Here is a 17,901-nt window from a genome sequence, read left to right as displayed (position 1 = left end):
CATACGAAACCTTATTCCTCTTTTTATAAGATCTGCACAATAAGGTGATAGCTTTTGCCTTTTCATTTTTATTTGTAGAGGAAGATCCTGTGAAAATGACAGTTTATGATTTTTCCAGACAAACTGTTTTTTGCTTTTTGCTGCCTCTAGGATCTGATAAGTGTCTTGAAAATTTAGTATATATGATCCGAGGGGAGGTAGAATTCTGACTAGCACGCAATGCTCTATGAGCCCTCTCTATAATTACAGTTTTTGATGTTGACTCGGTTTAATAATGTCTCAAAAATCTGTTTAGATACCGATAATAAGTTTTGATTTTCATAGGATTCTGGTAAACCTCTAATAATAATGTTATTTCTACGGCTTCTAGCTTCTAAGTCCAGTAGTTTAGCTTGAATTTCTGTAATAATCTTATCTTTAGCTTTTATATCTCTTTCCATTGAGTCTGTTCTTATTTCTAAAGCTGTATTTTTACATTTAATAATATCCATTCTTTCATTTATTTGCTCTAAAGTTCTGCCAAAATCAGTAAATTGTTCTGAGAAACTTTGTATAGCACTTTGGATAGGTTGTAATGCTATTTTTAGTTAATCTAAATGAAAGTTTGAGTCATTTGTGTCTTTATTACTTACTTTAGAAGTTTCTGAAGATTGTTTAGTAGTTCTTAGTCTTTTTGAACTGGTGTCTTTCTCAGGTGAATGCATTGAAGAGAATTTGGCCTTTGTTGCCTGTGTCTCCATGGAGTCAGATTTAGCAGCCATGCCCAGAGTAGAGGTGTGAAGTCAGGATAGCAGATTCTGGGAGGAGTCCTTAAGCAGCAGGTGCCCAAGACAGTTGAAGCCACAAAAACAGTTCTGAGGTAAAAAATTCCAAAGTTGAGATTTCCAATGCCAACAAATAATCCAGATATGTAGAAAAATTCTTAGAGAATCTTTTTATAAAAAAAAAACTGAGGAAAAATATTACTCCAAAGTTATAGTAAAAAGCCGGATATTACATAACTGTGAGGAGCTCAGTGACTAGGGACTGATCTAGTCGGCAGCCATCTTGGAATCTAATTACAGCAAAGTTCCTTGTAGAACCCGGGGCTGGGAAGCATAAGAAATGAGGCTTTATCATAGCTAGGAGAAGGTCATAGAAGGCTAGATAAGTGGGTCCAGGGAAAGGGATTGGTGGCTGCTGCAGTATCTGATAGAGAGCTGGTTCTAACCACCTAGCAGGGCTGTGGGACTAACGTCTAGTATTAGCAAAACTCAACAGTATTCAGACATACTTTGATTTTAATTTCCTGAAAACTGCAGAGGTAAATCTTTCAGGGGGTAGGTTTAGCAGGACTTGGCAGTATAAACGTGGCTTCTTTATCATGTCCAGAAGGTTGGAATATACTTTCTGCATAGAGCAGGGAAGCTTGAGAGAATGTGAAGAGGAGAGGCAATGAGAAAAAGGACAGTCACAGATACCAGTTTCCCATATAGGCAGCATTCAGAATAATTTACAATTTGCAATGTTAAACATTCAAAATAATTGACAATTTGTAATGTTAAACAGGGATGTGTAACTTTATATCAGTTAAAAACCATGCTTCACCATTAGGAGTGAGAGTGTATTTGCACCATTGTAGTGGTAAACCCTTTGTGCAGGCTAACAGTATTGAACGCTACACTCCATGAAATGAGGAGCTGTAACTACCACTTACTAGGTCATAATAAATAAACGCGGAGTAAAACGTGTAATAAATGAGGTAGCAACTGTACAGACTTTTAAACTAATGGCATCTCTTAATGGCAGGGTGGTTCTACAGTCAGGACGTTTAACGGTCGCTTTCTTAGTGACTGGTACACTACAATTCTGTTCAAAGAGCTGTTTTTAAGTACAAATCAATGGTAGCTAGAGCTTAACACAGCTAGCATTTAGGTAAGTGGTTTCTCCTTCCATTAGGATGTTCCGCTGTTTGAGAAAATGGTGGTTTCACTATTAGCAGCTTTCCAATTCTTTCTCAAGGAATCAATTACAGGTACACTACAGTTGGAGTTAATGGGTAGTACGTGTTCAGCATTTGTTTGCTAACCGTTTTCAAGACGCTACCAAGTTAAACCGTGGTTATGGGGTCTAATTGTAACGCCAAGCCTGCACGTGTCTGCGCAGGTACAGTAGAGCCATCGTTTACTGTGTGCAGCCTTTACAAGGCAGGGATACCACTTTTGCAGGTAAATCCCTCATAAAATCCTCCAAAGCTAGTTACGAAAATAAAATTGCCAAAGATTCCAAAGACAACAACAAGGCATTCTATAACTATGTCAAGAATCTAAATGGCAATGCTCAGATCTGCTCTGAGCTAAAACAGAATGGCATTAAATATACTGATCCCAAGGATATTGCCAATATCCTGGCAGATCGATTCAGTGCCAACTTCACCCCCCTCTCACCCCTTAAGTGGCCCATCTCAATACCGGAAGATTGCCAAATTCTGGTAATAACAGCCACACAGGTAAAAAATGCACTCTCCAAAGCTAAGAATACAGCATCCATGGGACCAGATGACATCCCAGGCTGTGTACTACATGAACTACAATATGAACTGGCACCTCACCTAAGTGTCATGTTTAATCATAGCCTCACCTCAGGTTTCGCGCCCACTGAGTGGCGCACAGCTACAGTTATCCCACTCCACAAGGGGGGATCCACCTTGGATCCCAGAAACTACTGTCCCATCAGTCTGAAGAAATACTGCTAGGAACCACCACGATAAAATAAAGATCCAATTTTATTTTATAAAAACAAGCGCTTTCACGCACACAAGTGCGCTTCATCAGGTTACAACTTTCACATAAAAAACGCCCATTTATATATTAAAACAGTCATCAATTAACTAAGATAATCATCAATTAACTAATTGATTAAAGCACAATCAATGCAGTTGAAATAACCACCAGTGTGTGTCACTTCTCTCAACAGATGCAGTAAATAATACAACCAGGCATCCTTCAACATTTCACTAGAGGTACTAAAAAGGACTAAATAGTTAAAATATCATATCACACAAGTCAAATAGTGACTTAGTATGAGTATCAAAAAATTCATTTATTACACCAAAATTCATGAAGCGCTAATATGTACATACGCGCTTGAGCCGAATAAATGAATTGTATTCTATCACTTTAAGTGACTTGAATCACATCAAGTTAACACCGCAAATGGAACCAACATGATTCATAACCAGCCCATTTTATAATTCATTGTCATTCTGAAACTATAGTCAGCAGACAAACGTGCATGTAAATATCAATATACAAGAACAAGCCATGACATATTTTTAACTCATGCGTCAAGTATTGCTGTGGAGATGTTATCATTTATGTTTCATATATTTCTTAATTTCTTATTTTCTTAATGTTTTTGCATTCCCATCGGCAAACATATTATAGCCGACGGACCTTCATCTTGGTATCCAATGTCCAGCGCAATCAGAACAGATCCACCATGGGTTATAAAAACATATAAATGTTCTGATATTTTCTTCACGAAATGTTGCAACCGTGTTAGTTCAAAACATTATATGTAACATTCCTAGTGTATGCGCACAACATAACTTAGTGTCGCCATTGCTTACATATGATATAGAGACTTTTTAAATATAAAGTTTCATGATCAACACATCATGGTAAGGCAGGACGTTGTCCAAACCTTCAAGACTAGCCCCAAGTTCATGAATGGTGCCTCAAAAAGTATATTTAGTTCCCATATCAAAGTGATCCTAGCAATACAAAGCAAATATTAATACATAGTTCTATATAAACACTCAATAGTGGTTGAAGACCTCAAGATGTCAAAAGTCAGAAACTAGTCAACAAACACTGTTCAACAGTTTTTAACTGATACGAAAATGCAAATCGTTAACATAAAATGTATAGAGATGTTTGGAATAAACATCTCATAAACCACATGCCATTGCATGTAGAAATATGACGAGAATCTATAGCCCTGACTCCAAGGCCATGAGATGTATATCAAATATGTAAATATAGTCACTGTATCATAAAAATCCTAGCAGAACAGTTCGCAACTTTTAACTAATACGGCCATGTCCCATCAGTCTGACAAGCCTTATCTGCAAGGCCATGGAGCGTATTATCATGGAACTTATAAACAAAGACATTGGCAACCTTCAAACACTGGACCCCACCCAGTTTGGGTTTGTGAAGGGTCGATCTTGTCTCCTGAACTTGATTGACTTCTTCAAATCAGTCTACAGAGCCATGGACAAGGGTAAAGTGGTCCACACAGCCTATCTAGACCTTGCCAAGGCCTTTGACACCATCCCCCACTCTGGAATCATAGATAAACTTACTAAGCTGGGCATTAATCCCTATGTCACCCAATGGGTTGCTAACTGGCTTACTGATAGAATCCACACTGTAAAAGTAGCCGACTCCAAAAAGTAGCCGACTCCAAATCCAGCTCCAGACAAGTGACAAGTGGAGTACCTCAGGGTTCAGTCCTGGGACTGCTCTTGTTTGGCATCTACTTCTCTGAAGTACAGGCCAACACTAAGGGACTCTGGATAACAAAGTTTGCAGATGACTGCAAACTGGGAGCCGTTATTGAATCCCCAAATGATGTGGATACTCTACAAAAGGGCCTTACAGAAACAGATGCTTGGTGCCAGAGCCATGGGCTCAAGCTCAATGCCAAGAAATGTATAGTTATCCCCTTTGGGAAAAAACATGTATCCGTGAATTACCATATAGGTGGCAGTACACTAAACACCGAAAGTTTGATAAGAAACTTAGGGAGACAGGTGGACAGTGGTCTCACCTTCGATAACCATATCGCCACAACAGTCAGGAAATCCTTCTATGTGGCACACCTCATCACTAAGGGCTTTTCATCCAGAAAAAAGGAGGTCATTGTCCCACTGTACTCATCCCTCATTAGATCCATTATAGAATACAATGCCCCGTTTGGTATGTACCTCTCAGGACATCTGCAACAACTGGAAAGGCCACAGAAATACCTCACTAAAAGAATCACAGGCCTAAAGCAGATGCCCTACTGTGACTGCCTTAAAAAACTCCAGCTATACTCTGTCGCATATCGTCTACTCAGAGGCGATCTTTGCTTAACATACAAGGCCATGTCAAACCCAGAGCTGTTGGACATGCTACACTTAAAGAAATCCCAATCCCTCAGAGCCACACGCTCCAGGGATCTAAACCTTGTCATCACAATAAACAAAACATGCTGGAGGGATAGGTTCCTGACCCAGAGACTCCCCAGACTCTGGAATAGATTACCCATACATGTCAAGCAGAGTGCCTCTTTGGTCCTCGTCAAAAGGAACCTTGACGATTGGATGGGAGAAAGGAAATTCACCCCGGGGATCACGTCAATCGCCCTGCTAGACAGGGGTCCAGGGAAGTAAATAGTGTGGGAAGAAATAGCCAGGGAATTGTTATGGCTAGGCTTGTATAGGCCCTAGGGCTGATAGCCTAGTACCCAACCTATGAAACTATATGCCCTCAGTCCCCTTTAATAGTATCGTTAATAACAACAACACTGGTCTACATCCTTAGCGAGTCATATGTAGCACATAACTCCAGTAATTAAGACAAAAACCTACAACTCTATTAAGTAGCCTAAAGTATAGGGAGAAATCCCTCAGTTCAGAGCTGTTTTAGTTCTACAAAACCATAGTATATTGCTAGGCTTCAATATCCTACCTAGGCAGGTAAGAAAGTAGTACAACAGCTACAAATCACCAGGTAAAGTATAGCTTAGTAACATACAAGCGAGGCTAACCACAGAGGAAGTTAGATCTACCATAGCGACATTACAGGCAAATGACAACGTATAACAGCTGAACAGAATATGTCCTATTCTATGCTAGGGTAAAAAGACAAGTTAAAAAATCCCTTGTGATGAAAACGCTTTAAAACATAGATGCATCGGACCAGTAAATACACATACAGTAGATGTTATTCATTCCTAGACAAAAACATTGTTATAAGTAACAACAGCTTCACATGGGTACTTACAAGATGGTTAGGACTCTGGGAGCAGGAACGCATAGCAGCCAAGTGGGAGAGCAGAGATGGAAAGATGGCGCCGTAAGGTTCAAGGTGTACTTGTTACCTCTGGGGCGATGTAAGCCTGGGGGGGAGGAGCTTGATGCAGGTAGAGTACTGCGATAGTCCGGATATGTAGCTTTGTGCCCTGAGAGTAGTGGGGGTGATCAGTGGTTAATAAGCACAACAGGGCAACATTTAATCTGTCGGGAGCAGAAGGGGGCAGTAAGGAGTTGGAGAGATAGGGAGGTACAGTTGTGGGTAATTGCTATAGAAGAGTGTGTGTTGGTGGCAGAAAGGGAATATGGTAGGGAAGGACTAGGGCACAGATAGAGCCAAAGGAAGGTGAGCTTGTTGGCCACCAGGGAAATGAGGATAAATTCTACTCCTTATTTCTCCCTAGATTTTGTGATTAGAATCAAAATCTGGTTTAATGTTGGAAAGGTGTACAGGAATCTTCTACCAAGATAGGGCGAACACATTTAACATTGTTTATCCTCTCTGCTGCTGAACAGGCCAGACAGGCAGAGGATCACATTTCCTTGAAATAGCAGTTAGATTGATCTTCAGTATTCTGCCATCCCAAAAGAATCTGCTCCGAGAGGTCTTCTAATTCTTTGTCTGCAGTAAGGGACTCGAGGAATGGCTGAAGGAATCTGCCAGCATGATCACATCTTGTAGGATATGAGCATCTGTAAGGTTGATGCACCTATCCTTGGCTTACTGCAAGAGTTATATCTCCTCTCTTTTCAGTTGTAATCACATTCCACTCTACTTGTTTAGGTATCATGTAGCCTATGCATATATAATGTTTCCTGATCTTCCTGTACTCAGACCACTTGTAACATATTTTGTGATTTACTTAAACATGTCATGGGGAGGAGCACATACTCAACATAAAATGCAAGTAGGAAATGAGGTAACAGAGACATTTTAATTGCATTTGATCTCTGTTCAGAGGGAAGGCCAGGTAGCATACAGTGTGTGTTAAGTATTGACATGTTGTGGGTGTAGATCTTGTAATTAAGCTATTGTTAATAATTAGAAAGCAGTAGGTAAGATTGGCCACAATTGTATGACTTCAGGTGTCTTTCTAGTCTGAGAGAAATAACAGTTGTAAGCCATATAGTAGATGGGAAAAATTGTAATACCACTGTAGATTTTCAGTAACAAAATGTCAGGGGACAATAAAAGATAAAAAGGGATTATCTTAAGACAAGCCATTCCTATACTGTGCATTCATGTTCTCTGTATGTGGTTTTCTTTTCTCTTTAACTCCACTTTTACACTGTTGCACACCATGACATCCTGCACTCCCTGGAAGGAGCATGGCTTTTTACCTGATTCCAGTAGTTCTGTTCTGGCACTAAAACATGTCTGCACACTGTACTCTAATCTTGTCGAAGAAATTTTCAGCACTTGAAGCAGCAGTAGCTTTTAAGTGTCTTTATGGTTGCCTCAGCTTAGGAAAGGGTCATGAGATATTTTTGAAATTATATCACAGAGCCTTTTACAGATGCCAGAACATTCACAGATGTCAGGGAGAGAATGACGTGGCCTAACTTATTACCAGCAGGTTGGCAGCAGCTGAAAGTTTCTTTTGTAAGTGTCAACATGAAGGTCTTGGACAGGGCAGCATGCCTTTTCTGTCAGTAGGCCATTTACACAGAGGATAGACTACTATCAAACCTTTCTGGAGGTTGGTCCATTTGGAAATTACATTCCTATCCTAGTGCATAATGAGCTTGTTTTCATCTAAGAGGCCCAAACTTCTATCCAGCATCTTCAACAAATGGTGAGGGGACCTGAGGAAGCAACCCACAGCTTTTACCCTTGGGTGGTTCCTCCAGAGTTGTAGTTACTGACTTTCCCCCATTTGGTTGCCAGAACACACTTATGACTGGTATGATATAGAATCCCTTGGCTGTGGGAATGTGGTTATACTTTGTTCTGGACTTTTCTCTGCAAATGTCCTCTTGGCCAGGGTAATGGAGGGTCCATCCATTACCAGGGCTTATGGTTCAGGCCTTTTACTTCAGACAAATATCTGACATCTGGTAAGACCTGTTCATGTGGGTGCTGGATCACATAATCTATTACGAAACATGGCTAGCAGCAGGTCCAGTGTAAATCTGCCATGTCCTCATGTCACCCCCATTTGGTATGCCTCTGTACAAGCTCCACATTGTCTGATATCTGCTGGAGCTAGTGAATAGGGGATACTTTTTTCCTTCATCTTACTGTGAGGCATCTGTGGACTCAGAAGTCTGCATCTCTCAGATGTGGCACCAGAAGAGGATCTAAAATGTGGATGGGTAAGAAATAGTTTTTCTTTCTTTGCCATTTTGGGACGTGGACCCCCACATCTGTTTGCCTCACCTTCCATATGCCAGCCTCCCTGGTAGATCAGGAATTGCAAGCGTTTCTCCATTCGTGTGTCTGGGATCAGGGAAGATATGGTTAAGACCGTGTGTGGGGCAAGCAGACTGAGCTTCTTCATAGCATACTGTAGTTTGACTGTGCTAACACTGTGGCTAGGCAGCAGATTGAGGTTGCATGCCTGAGCAGGATTATTTTATTTTATTTATTTTTATTTTACATTTGTTAACCGGGAGAGTCCGACTGGATACATGTCCATTTTCAGCGGAGGCCCGGGGAGAAAAGCTCCAAGTACATAACAGACATATGAACATTGTTAATGCAAAAAAAAGGAAGATAGTTGAGTTCTAAATACAATATAAAGATACATGGTATAGGATGGTATGGCTTTGGCTGTACTGTGTTATTTAGGAGTTCAGGCAGTCTATCCTGGGCTGCACTTTTAGGGAGGAGGTGCTGCCTTGCTAGCCTTCTTAGAGTAAATTAAAGTTGATTGGTGAAGTAGGTCTATACAGAAAAAAAGATTTTGTTGGAGCATCTCCCAAAGATCAAAAGCTATACAAAGTGATTATGTCTGTACTTTATACTATTTGTCATTGTAAAGCTTATGTACCTTGTATGCTTATGATTTGATATGATATAAAATAATATAATGTAATGTAATATGTAATGTAGTATAATATGATTTAATATAGATTGATTATATATGAAATCCACAGGTCAAGTTAGCAAATAGGTAAAGAAGATATCAGTGTATTATTCATTGCCAGAAATGAAATGGACAGAAGAGGTATGCGACTGCTAATTTTTGTAACTGGAACTTGTAAAGTTATTTGTTTATGACACTATGTTTTGAGAGGTCTGTTTGTTAATTTTAATGGCAGCAGCATAAAAAAGAAAATGTTTGAGTGGAAATATAAATGACAAGCAGTGTGGTATTATATTGTTTATACCTCTAACCTGCTTAGGATGATTCAGTGGCATGCTGAGCTGTGAAGACAAGAAACAAAATACAATTTGTAGCATTGTCTAACTCTTGCAATTGTATACAGAGTTTTACAAGAAAAATAGAATTTTCTAAATCTTCAATTTAATTTTTTTTCTTTAGAGAACTGGATGAAGAAATCGGTGCAGACCTTCCAGATGAGGTAACATTCCTAAAGATCATCACTTGAACTGAGTGCCTTAGATAATATTTTGATGACCAGGGTGTCCAACTCTGGTGTGGTCTGGAGAGAAAATTTCCAGTATGTACAGTTCTTAACAGCATTCAGCAAGATCATAACATTCTTGTCATATACATATGCAATGAGAAAGATTACAGCAGCGTGTTAGTGAATTACGATTAGTAATAATTAAAATGAAGTAGCTAACAGAGTATCCATTTATCCAGTGATATCAGGTTACATGGAATTCACATAGTGGCCTCATGAACAGCTGCTGCCATCTAGAGTGTGTACTAGGCAAGTATGGAATGGAAGTAGTTTTCTAGAACATTCTTCCATGTCACACACCTGCATACATGGACACACTCACATATGCACACCCAAGGATGATTTACAGTAGCTGGTCCTTCTACACTATGCCATTAGTATGTGTGAGGACAGCAAAATATCCGTAGACATTCCACCTGAGCATTTGTTTGGGTGGGGGTCATGCAGCCTCCACATGTAGAAGCTTCATGTCCCATACATAATAGCTTCTAAGTGAAACATTTCAATAATGTGTTGGAAAACATTTTTTGAAGACAGACACTTAATGTTGCAGTTTGTGGGCTGTGTGCAATGTACAGAGTTATTGTCTGGTGGAATATGTAGCAGAGGTTTGTGTTGTTCAAAAAACTCGGCAAAAATATCTGTATTAGCATTGTGCTTTACATAGTGTTGACATGGTAATAGCAGTGGCAGTATATACTAAGGGAATTTCTGATCCCACAAAGATTGAGAAACATAAGCAGAGTAAAGCTTGCAAGTTGTTTTAGCATGTAATTGTCTTTGTGGGGGCATTGGTATGAAGTAAAGGAGGCATAAATCAAATTATATGTAGCAGTTGTGGATTGAGTACTATAGTAGGGATAAAGGGAAAAGATGAGAAAATGTGAACTGTTGGAGAAGACATTGAATTATGCCACTTCACCCTGTCATCACACTCCCTGTTTATAGTCGAAATGTATGCTTTATTGCATCATTTCCCTTACATTGAATGGATATACTAATAAAATAATGCCATAAGAAATTTTTTTTTACCACCTTTATTGAATTATCCCTTGTGATACAGGCAAACTTAGATTTATGTAAAAGAAAACAGTCCATATTAACTTATTCATATTTATAAACATGATACATTACATATATTCTTTTGTACAACATAATCAATCCAGCGTTACTTAAATTGGTCAATTCCTGCCTTCCCTTAAAACTCATTTCTCCTGCAAAACATTTTTTGCATGTTTTGTTTGCTCCTACCCTTTTCTCAAGATCCCATTCATTTTTTTATCTTTGTTATAATATTCATTATTTTAAATGTGGTTGGTTTAGATTTTGATATCATTTTCTAATAATTGCTTTTTAGCTGCCACCAGAATTAAACTCAACAAGGCCTTACTGTGTCTAGGCGATTCAGATATTGTATCCCAGCTAAAAAAAATAATTTCCTTAGTTAAACCAATTTGATCATCCATTATTTCTGACACAGTAGTCTTTAGGGAATTCTTAGTCTGCCAACTCATTACACTCCCAGAACATATGTTCCCAGTTACCTCTTTCTTCTGCATCACACCTCCCACATTTGCCATATAACTGAGGAAAAATTATTTGGAGTCTGCTTAGAGTATAAAAATACCTACGCAAACACTTCCAGGCAAAAATTCTACATTTATTTATTTATTTATTTTACATTTGTTGACCAGGCTAGTCTAGCTGGATATATGTCCATTTTCAGTAGAGACCCGGGGAGAAAAGCTCCAAGCAATGGCAGAGACAAAATACAATATATAGTAATAGTTCCAATAAAGACAGTATATAGTTTATAATTGAGGTTCAGTTAGACTTGAACAGAGCAGTATAGTAGGATATGCTAAAAACAAATACATATAGCAAGCATTTGAGAGATAGCAATCAGTAGAAATAATTAAATGTTATGCTGTCATTACCACAGGAACACATAGAGCAGTGGAGTAGAGGCGTATAGAGAACGCAGGAAGGGGAAAGAGGTGTCAGTCAGGATTAGAGCAGGGACAAAGCCAGTGAGTTTTAAGGTATTCTTTGAGTAGCTTTTTGAAAAGAAGAGTGGAAGTAAGGGTGGTAAGTTCATTAGGAAGCTGGTTCCAACTTTTTCCTACTGTGTTGGAAAAAAATGAGTCCCCTGCTTTGTTGTTGGATTTAATAGTGGAAACTAGTAGCTTATTAGCTGAGCGAAGTGTAGTAAGATTTTTGTAGGGGGTAATCAGATTAGTGAGGATTGGGGTATTATTAGGGTGATAAAGAATCTTATGGGAGATGACAAGTTGTTGGCAAAGTAGTTGGTTCTGCAGTTCTAACCATCCCAGTTGTTTGATGTTGTGACAGTGGTGAGTTCTAAAGGGGGTGCCATTGGCAAATCTGGCAATGTTATTGTAACATGTCGAAAGATTGGTATATATTGCAGAAGCATAGAGCAGGGTAGAGATCAGATGGGTCTGGGAAATAGTTATTCTGGCAGAAGGGGTTAGGAAGGGTTTGATTCTGTAAAGGGTGCCAAGTTTTTTGTTAACAGACTTTATTGTAGAGTTAATATGGTGATCATAGCTAAGGTAGTTATCAATTGTTACTCCCAGTAGATGGGTAGTAGTGTCAAGGGATATGTTAGTTCCATTGTTAGAGGTTAAAGTGAAGTACAGTTGAGGTGACTTAAGAGTAGGAGCAAAGAGCAATACTTTTGTTTTTTTTGGGGTTCAGTAGGAGACCATGCTGCAAGAACCAGTTTTCAGCACTGTTAAATATGGATTGGGTGAGTGACTGGAGAGAGGTTATGGACTTGGCTGAACAAATTAGTCGTCGTCTGCATATTGTATGCAGGTGGTTGTGGAATTGTGGTGTGTAGATTATTAATAAAGAAAAGAGAAGAGGTCCTAAAATAGAGCCTTGAGGTACTCCAATGTTCACAGGGAGGGTGTGGAAAGATTATTATCCCAAAGTACAGCTTGATGTCTGTTTTCCAGATAGGATTTAAACCATTGTAATGCCTGTGGATTGAGTGATTGGGCTTTTAGTATGTCAATAAGCAAGTTATGATTCACCATATCGAAGGCTTTTGAAAGGTCAATAAAAAGTGTAGATGAAAAAGTGTTGTTACGATTTTTGTTTATGGAGTCAGAAAAGGATAGCAGGGCAGTTGTTGTGCTATGGAATGGCCTAAAACCGTGCTGGCAGTTGGCAAGTAAGTTATTTTGGAGAAGGTGGTCAAGTAGTTGTCTGTGAATGCATTTCTCCATTATTTTAGCTATTGGAGAGAGTAAGGCGATAGGGCGAAAGTTGGAAAGTTCAGTAGATGGGCCACCTTTGTGTAGAGGGATGATGTGGGATACTTTCCATATGGATGGGATTTTGCTTTCTGAGATTGTTCTATTTATAAGTATGGAGATGGGGTAGGCAATGGCTTTAGCTGCAATTTGCAGGAATTCAGCAGGAAGACAATCAGCAGAAGAGGTGCAAGGTTTAAGTTTTTGAAGGAGGTTGCAGATGAAGGATGTAGGTACTGGTTTTATATGAAAGGTTGGAGATGGAGTATTAGCGGTATCTAATAGGGAAGAGGTAACAGGTGGTAAAGTATTAGCTAGGGTTAGAATGGCTTTGGTAAAATAGTTATTAAAGGCATCTGGAATCTGGTTTGAGTTATTATGGTCGAAACCTGAGGGGGCAGGAGTTTGAGTGGCCTGGCTTAAGAAGTTTGTTTATGCCTGACCAGAACTTTTGTGGTTTTTGTTGGTGGGTTTGTTGGAGGTGAAGGTAATAGTCTCTTTTGTCTTGGATAATTTCTTTTTTGGTGGCATTTCTTAATTGTTTGAAGTAGAGGTGATCTGATGGATGTTTTGAGGCTCTCCATTTGGCTCAGATTTTATTTCTGAGGAGGATCTTTTGTTTAGTTAGTTTTGAGAGCCAGGGGGCAATTTTGGTCCTTATTCGGGATGAGCGATAGGGGGCATGGAAATCTAGGATTTGAAAGAATCTGGTATTGAAGTAGGTCACTGCCTCATCAAGCTGAAGATGAAGCAATGGTGACCAGTCACATGCTTTTAGTTCATTTTGGAAGCTCTCTGGATTAAAGTGTTTTTTGGAATGGGAGGCTTTAAAAATATTAGTGTTAGGGCTATGAATTTTTTGTTTAATATTATAGGTTAGCATATGGTCACTGATATCATCTGGAAGCATTCCTGGTTTATAAGTATCAAGATGGCTGTTGAGTAGGATCCAGTTGAGGGTGGATTCCTTACTGCTTGGCTTATGGATTCGAGTAGGAGTGGTTATTATTTGTGAGAAACCGTGAAGATTTATGTGAGTGGTAGGATTAGGGGAATTACAGGTTGCCCAGTCTATATTAAAGTCACCTAAGACAATGGTTTCCTGAGGTAGGTGAGTAGAGAGGTGGCTAAGAATATTTTCCAGAGTGCTGATATTATTTCCAGGGGGGAGGTATGTGCATATTATATAGATAGATTTTGAGTTGTTGATTTGGAGTTTTACAGTAAGGGTTTCAGCATTAGAATTTGAGGGTAGGGGCACATTGAAGGGTGAGACTTGGAGTTCAGATTTATATAATATGGCTACTCCTCCACCCTTTTTATTCTTGCTGTCACATCTCAGGATATTATATCCAGGAGGGATAATCTCCTGGTCCAGAGTTGAGGGCTTCAGCCATGTCTCTGTAATACAGAGAATATCAAATGAGTGCACATCTAAGAGTGCGTGTAGGTGGGAAATTTTATTGTTTATGCTGCGTGTGTTAAGGTGAGCTATCAAAAGGGAGTTAGCTGATCTGTTTGGGAGAATGACAGTGGGAGATGTTGGGTTGTGGTGGTTAGTGGGAATATCGGTATTGGGGCCAGGGTTTGGATGAATATCACCATCTAGTAGGGGATGTTTTTGAAGATGTTGTATGGACTTAAGGAGTTTATAGTGATTGTTTAGGGTTTTTTTGATAAGGAAGTAAGCAATATGGGTACATCTATGGTACTTTGGAAGTATATAAATAGAGGTTGAGGTTATATTACTGTGGATGAGTTAGTTTATATGGGAAATGGGTAGGGTTTGCTGGTAGGGGTGGTGTTGTTCAGGAAAAGAAACATGTTCAAAGAAGGTTAATGTATATGGTATAGTAAGACAAGCAAGAGTAGTAGTCAGGAGTAGTAGGTTTGTGTATGTAGACTTGTGTGATGGGGTCATAGTGATGTGTAGATAAGGAGTTAGGGTATGGTGAGGGGAGGAGTGAGGTAAGTAAAAATAAGGATGGGAGAGGGAGAGGGTGCTATATGAGGTTGAAGAGTAGATAGAAATGATGAGAAATAGAATGAAATAAAGGAGAATTGTAAGAGAGGGGTTGTATAAAGGTGAAATGTAGGAGAGAGGCTGTATAATATTAACAAAGCAGAATGTGCTGAGGAGAGTGTACCTAATGTGGTAATTAAATTACTAAGAACTTGTAGAGGTAGGGGGGGCTGTTAAGTAGAAGACGTAGGAGATAGGGTGATATGTAGAGGGGGTGTGGTTACAGAAGTATAAGGTTAGGACCACTGGGGGTGTGTGGGAATTGGGGGTAGGGTAGGGGAGCGGAGTGAGCCCGGAGGGCGAACGGAGCGGGTCAGAGCAGCTAAAAAATTTACAGAGACAATCAGAGAGGATGAGATACCCGAGGTAGAGAAAGTGGTCACAGGTAAGTAGAAAGTGGTAAGGCAGTTAATAGTAGCAAGGATGGTGGAGTGGGAGAGTTAAAAGAGATAGAACAATAGTATGAAGGAGGGAGAAAAGATGAGCAGGGGAGTGAGAAGACCCAGGAAGATTAGCAACTAGGAAAAGGGGTGGAAAAACTGATGGGAATCTAGAAAAAGATAAATTAGAGGAAGGGTTATCAGCCAAGGCTGGATTAGAGTGCTATCTAGTGGGCAGAGAGCAGAATACAAGTGTCTATAATAGTGATAGCTAGAGGTGGCTCAGTAAAAATGGAGCCAGGGGGAAAGCAACATGATGCCAGGGAGAAGACAAAAAGGTGCAGGAACAGAGAAGGAGTCTGGCTGCTGGCTTTCTGACTCAGTGGCTGAGGTTCTAAGCTAGGTACAGTGTAAACAGTAAAACGTTGCATATTAGGGAGCTATACATATGTCTTCCTGTTGTTTTTGTGAATTGCTTATCCAGTCTTTTTTCCCAATCCTTTGTAACCTCCTCTGGTTGATTCCTATAGTTGTCATGCAATGTTTTATATGCTGTACTAATTGTTCTTTGTTTTTTAACAGCAGCTTATGTTCTAGATTAGACTAAAATTTTACCAGTGCAGGTCTTTCACTAGGGATTCCCCTATCCCTTTCTCTTTATCTATACTCTGATATCAAACCCTGATAGGATAGATGGTCTCTAGCCTGCAGTCCAAATATCTTTTGGGCCTCTTCCCATCCATTTACTTTTTTCTGTTTGGTTTCAATACCTTGGTTCATTTACCATTTTCCTCCAGTAAATTCCAGCCCCCTCTTTCCAATTCTCTGTACCCCTATTTGCAATCATCCTCGTCTGCAGAATCTCCTTTCTCAACTCTGATGTTGGCTTAGTTCTTAGAATACTTTCTGTACTTCATGAATATAATATTGTGTATGACTGTTTTTCTCCATAATGATCTAAATCCAAAATCCCACTATCTTTATTTTTTTTACTTTCCTCACTGCTTCATGATCATCCCTTTTAACACTGAATTATAGCTTTCTGCTTGTGTTATTTATAAAAGCCTTAATTGTGTAGCTCTAAAATATCTCTTCAAATCAAGTAATCTTAAACTACCTTGTTCTACTGGAATGATTAACTTACTTATCCCACTTGACCTCTTTCTCTCCCAGATAAAATCCTTCAACTCTTTTTTTAATTGCAATCCACAGCTTCTCCTCTGTTTGATAAAACTATGTGTGGCCTGTGTATAAACCTAAAGGGACTAAAAATAATTTTACTGCTTGTATGTTGCTATCGGCATCCATAGGCATGAGCTTCCAGTTTCTTGGTTTTTGTATTATCTTTTGTTTAGTCTCTTCCAACATGTTCTCAAATGCTGTAACAAAATCCTTCTTAACCCATATTCCTAAACACTATATTTTATCATGTACCCATAAATATGGGTATTGCTGAACCAGTTCATGTATAATGTAACAAGAAAATCTTAAAACTGTAGTCATGTTTGAATAGTAATAAATCATAAACTGTGCATTGAGACTGTAAAGAAAAGCAGCAGTTAACACTGTGCTCCACAATGCAAAGGGATAAAGCTGTTACTGTGACCAGGGTGACCTTGTTTGATTTGCACACTGGGTACTGGTGGAGCGGATAAGGGAAGATAGGTGATTTGCCCGTCCTGGGACAGGTGAGCAGTCCTGGAGCTACATGGATGACAATTCCACATGGAGCTGAGCAGTATGCAGTATATGATCAGGAATATTTGACTAGTACTGTAAAATGGTGACAGTAGCCTTCACAGCATATATGTACAAGAAGTGTGCATGGATTATGCAGGTATCAATGAGGGATGGTGGTCTAGACCTACATAACTGAGCTCGGGCTCTGCCTTATTTAGGAGTTTTATGTGGTACTGCATCATGTAGTTGTCTGGCATGAGGACATTTGTTGTCCAAATATAGACGGCCATGGGCTGTGGAGACCCAGAACATTAGACTACTGAGACAAAGGCATTCCTTATCCCTGTAGTAATACAGAAGCCTCAATAAGGGGTGGGCATAAGCAGCTTTTATGACTACCTGGTTGATGGCTTCCTCCAGTTAGCTCTCACCCCAGGTAGTGGATGGCTACTGCAGTCTGGGGAGCAAATGTGCCTAAGAACTATGTTAGAAGCAGGTTATCAGCAGGCAATGAAACAAAAAGAATACAGGAAAATTAAAATGGTGCAGTATACCAAATGCTTAGTGCATAACTTTTGCTTCTTAAAAGAGATTTATTTTGTTTATGAAGTTTTATTGAAGTTTTTCTCTTGGGTGAGACTCAAACAGACTTATAATGATAATCATTAAGCAAAAAAGTTCTGATTAGACACTTGCTTTTAGTTTATTTAGCCTGTTAACTGGGAAAGTGCTTTGATAAAGCGGAAAAGGATTAAAAAACGAAAACAGATAAACAGCACTTCATTTGCAGTTAAATTTTTCCTTAAAATAACTGTATAAAACAAAAACAATTCTGTAATGTGTTGTATTGCATAAAGTTGTATTAAAACTGAACAG

At 39.3% G+C, this 17,901-nt stretch overlaps 1 protein-coding gene across 5 annotated transcripts in view; it reads left to right on the top strand.

Moving 5' to 3' along the window:
• The window catches only part of CAPN11 (calpain 11), a 1,381,576-nt gene that overhangs the window by 1,060,198 nt on the left and 303,477 nt on the right, over positions 1-17,901 (top strand). For all 5 annotated transcript variants that reach the window (XM_044060753.1, XM_044060742.1, XM_044060725.1 and 2 more), the window contains one exon: positions 9,553-9,592. In XM_044060753.1, coding sequence (XP_043916688.1) covers positions 9,553-9,592 — 40 coding nt within the window. The remainder of the gene's footprint in view (positions 1-9,552; positions 9,593-17,901) is intronic.

Source organism: Protopterus annectens, chromosome 1.part0 (assembly GCF_019279795.1).
Source record: "Protopterus annectens isolate FY-2018-M chromosome 1.part0, PAN1.0, whole genome shotgun sequence".
In the NCBI taxonomy this organism is placed as follows: Eukaryota; Metazoa; Chordata; order Ceratodontiformes; family Protopteridae; genus Protopterus; species Protopterus annectens.
The sequence above is the reverse complement of the archived record's forward strand: the minus strand, read 5'-3'. Positions and strand labels throughout refer to the sequence as shown.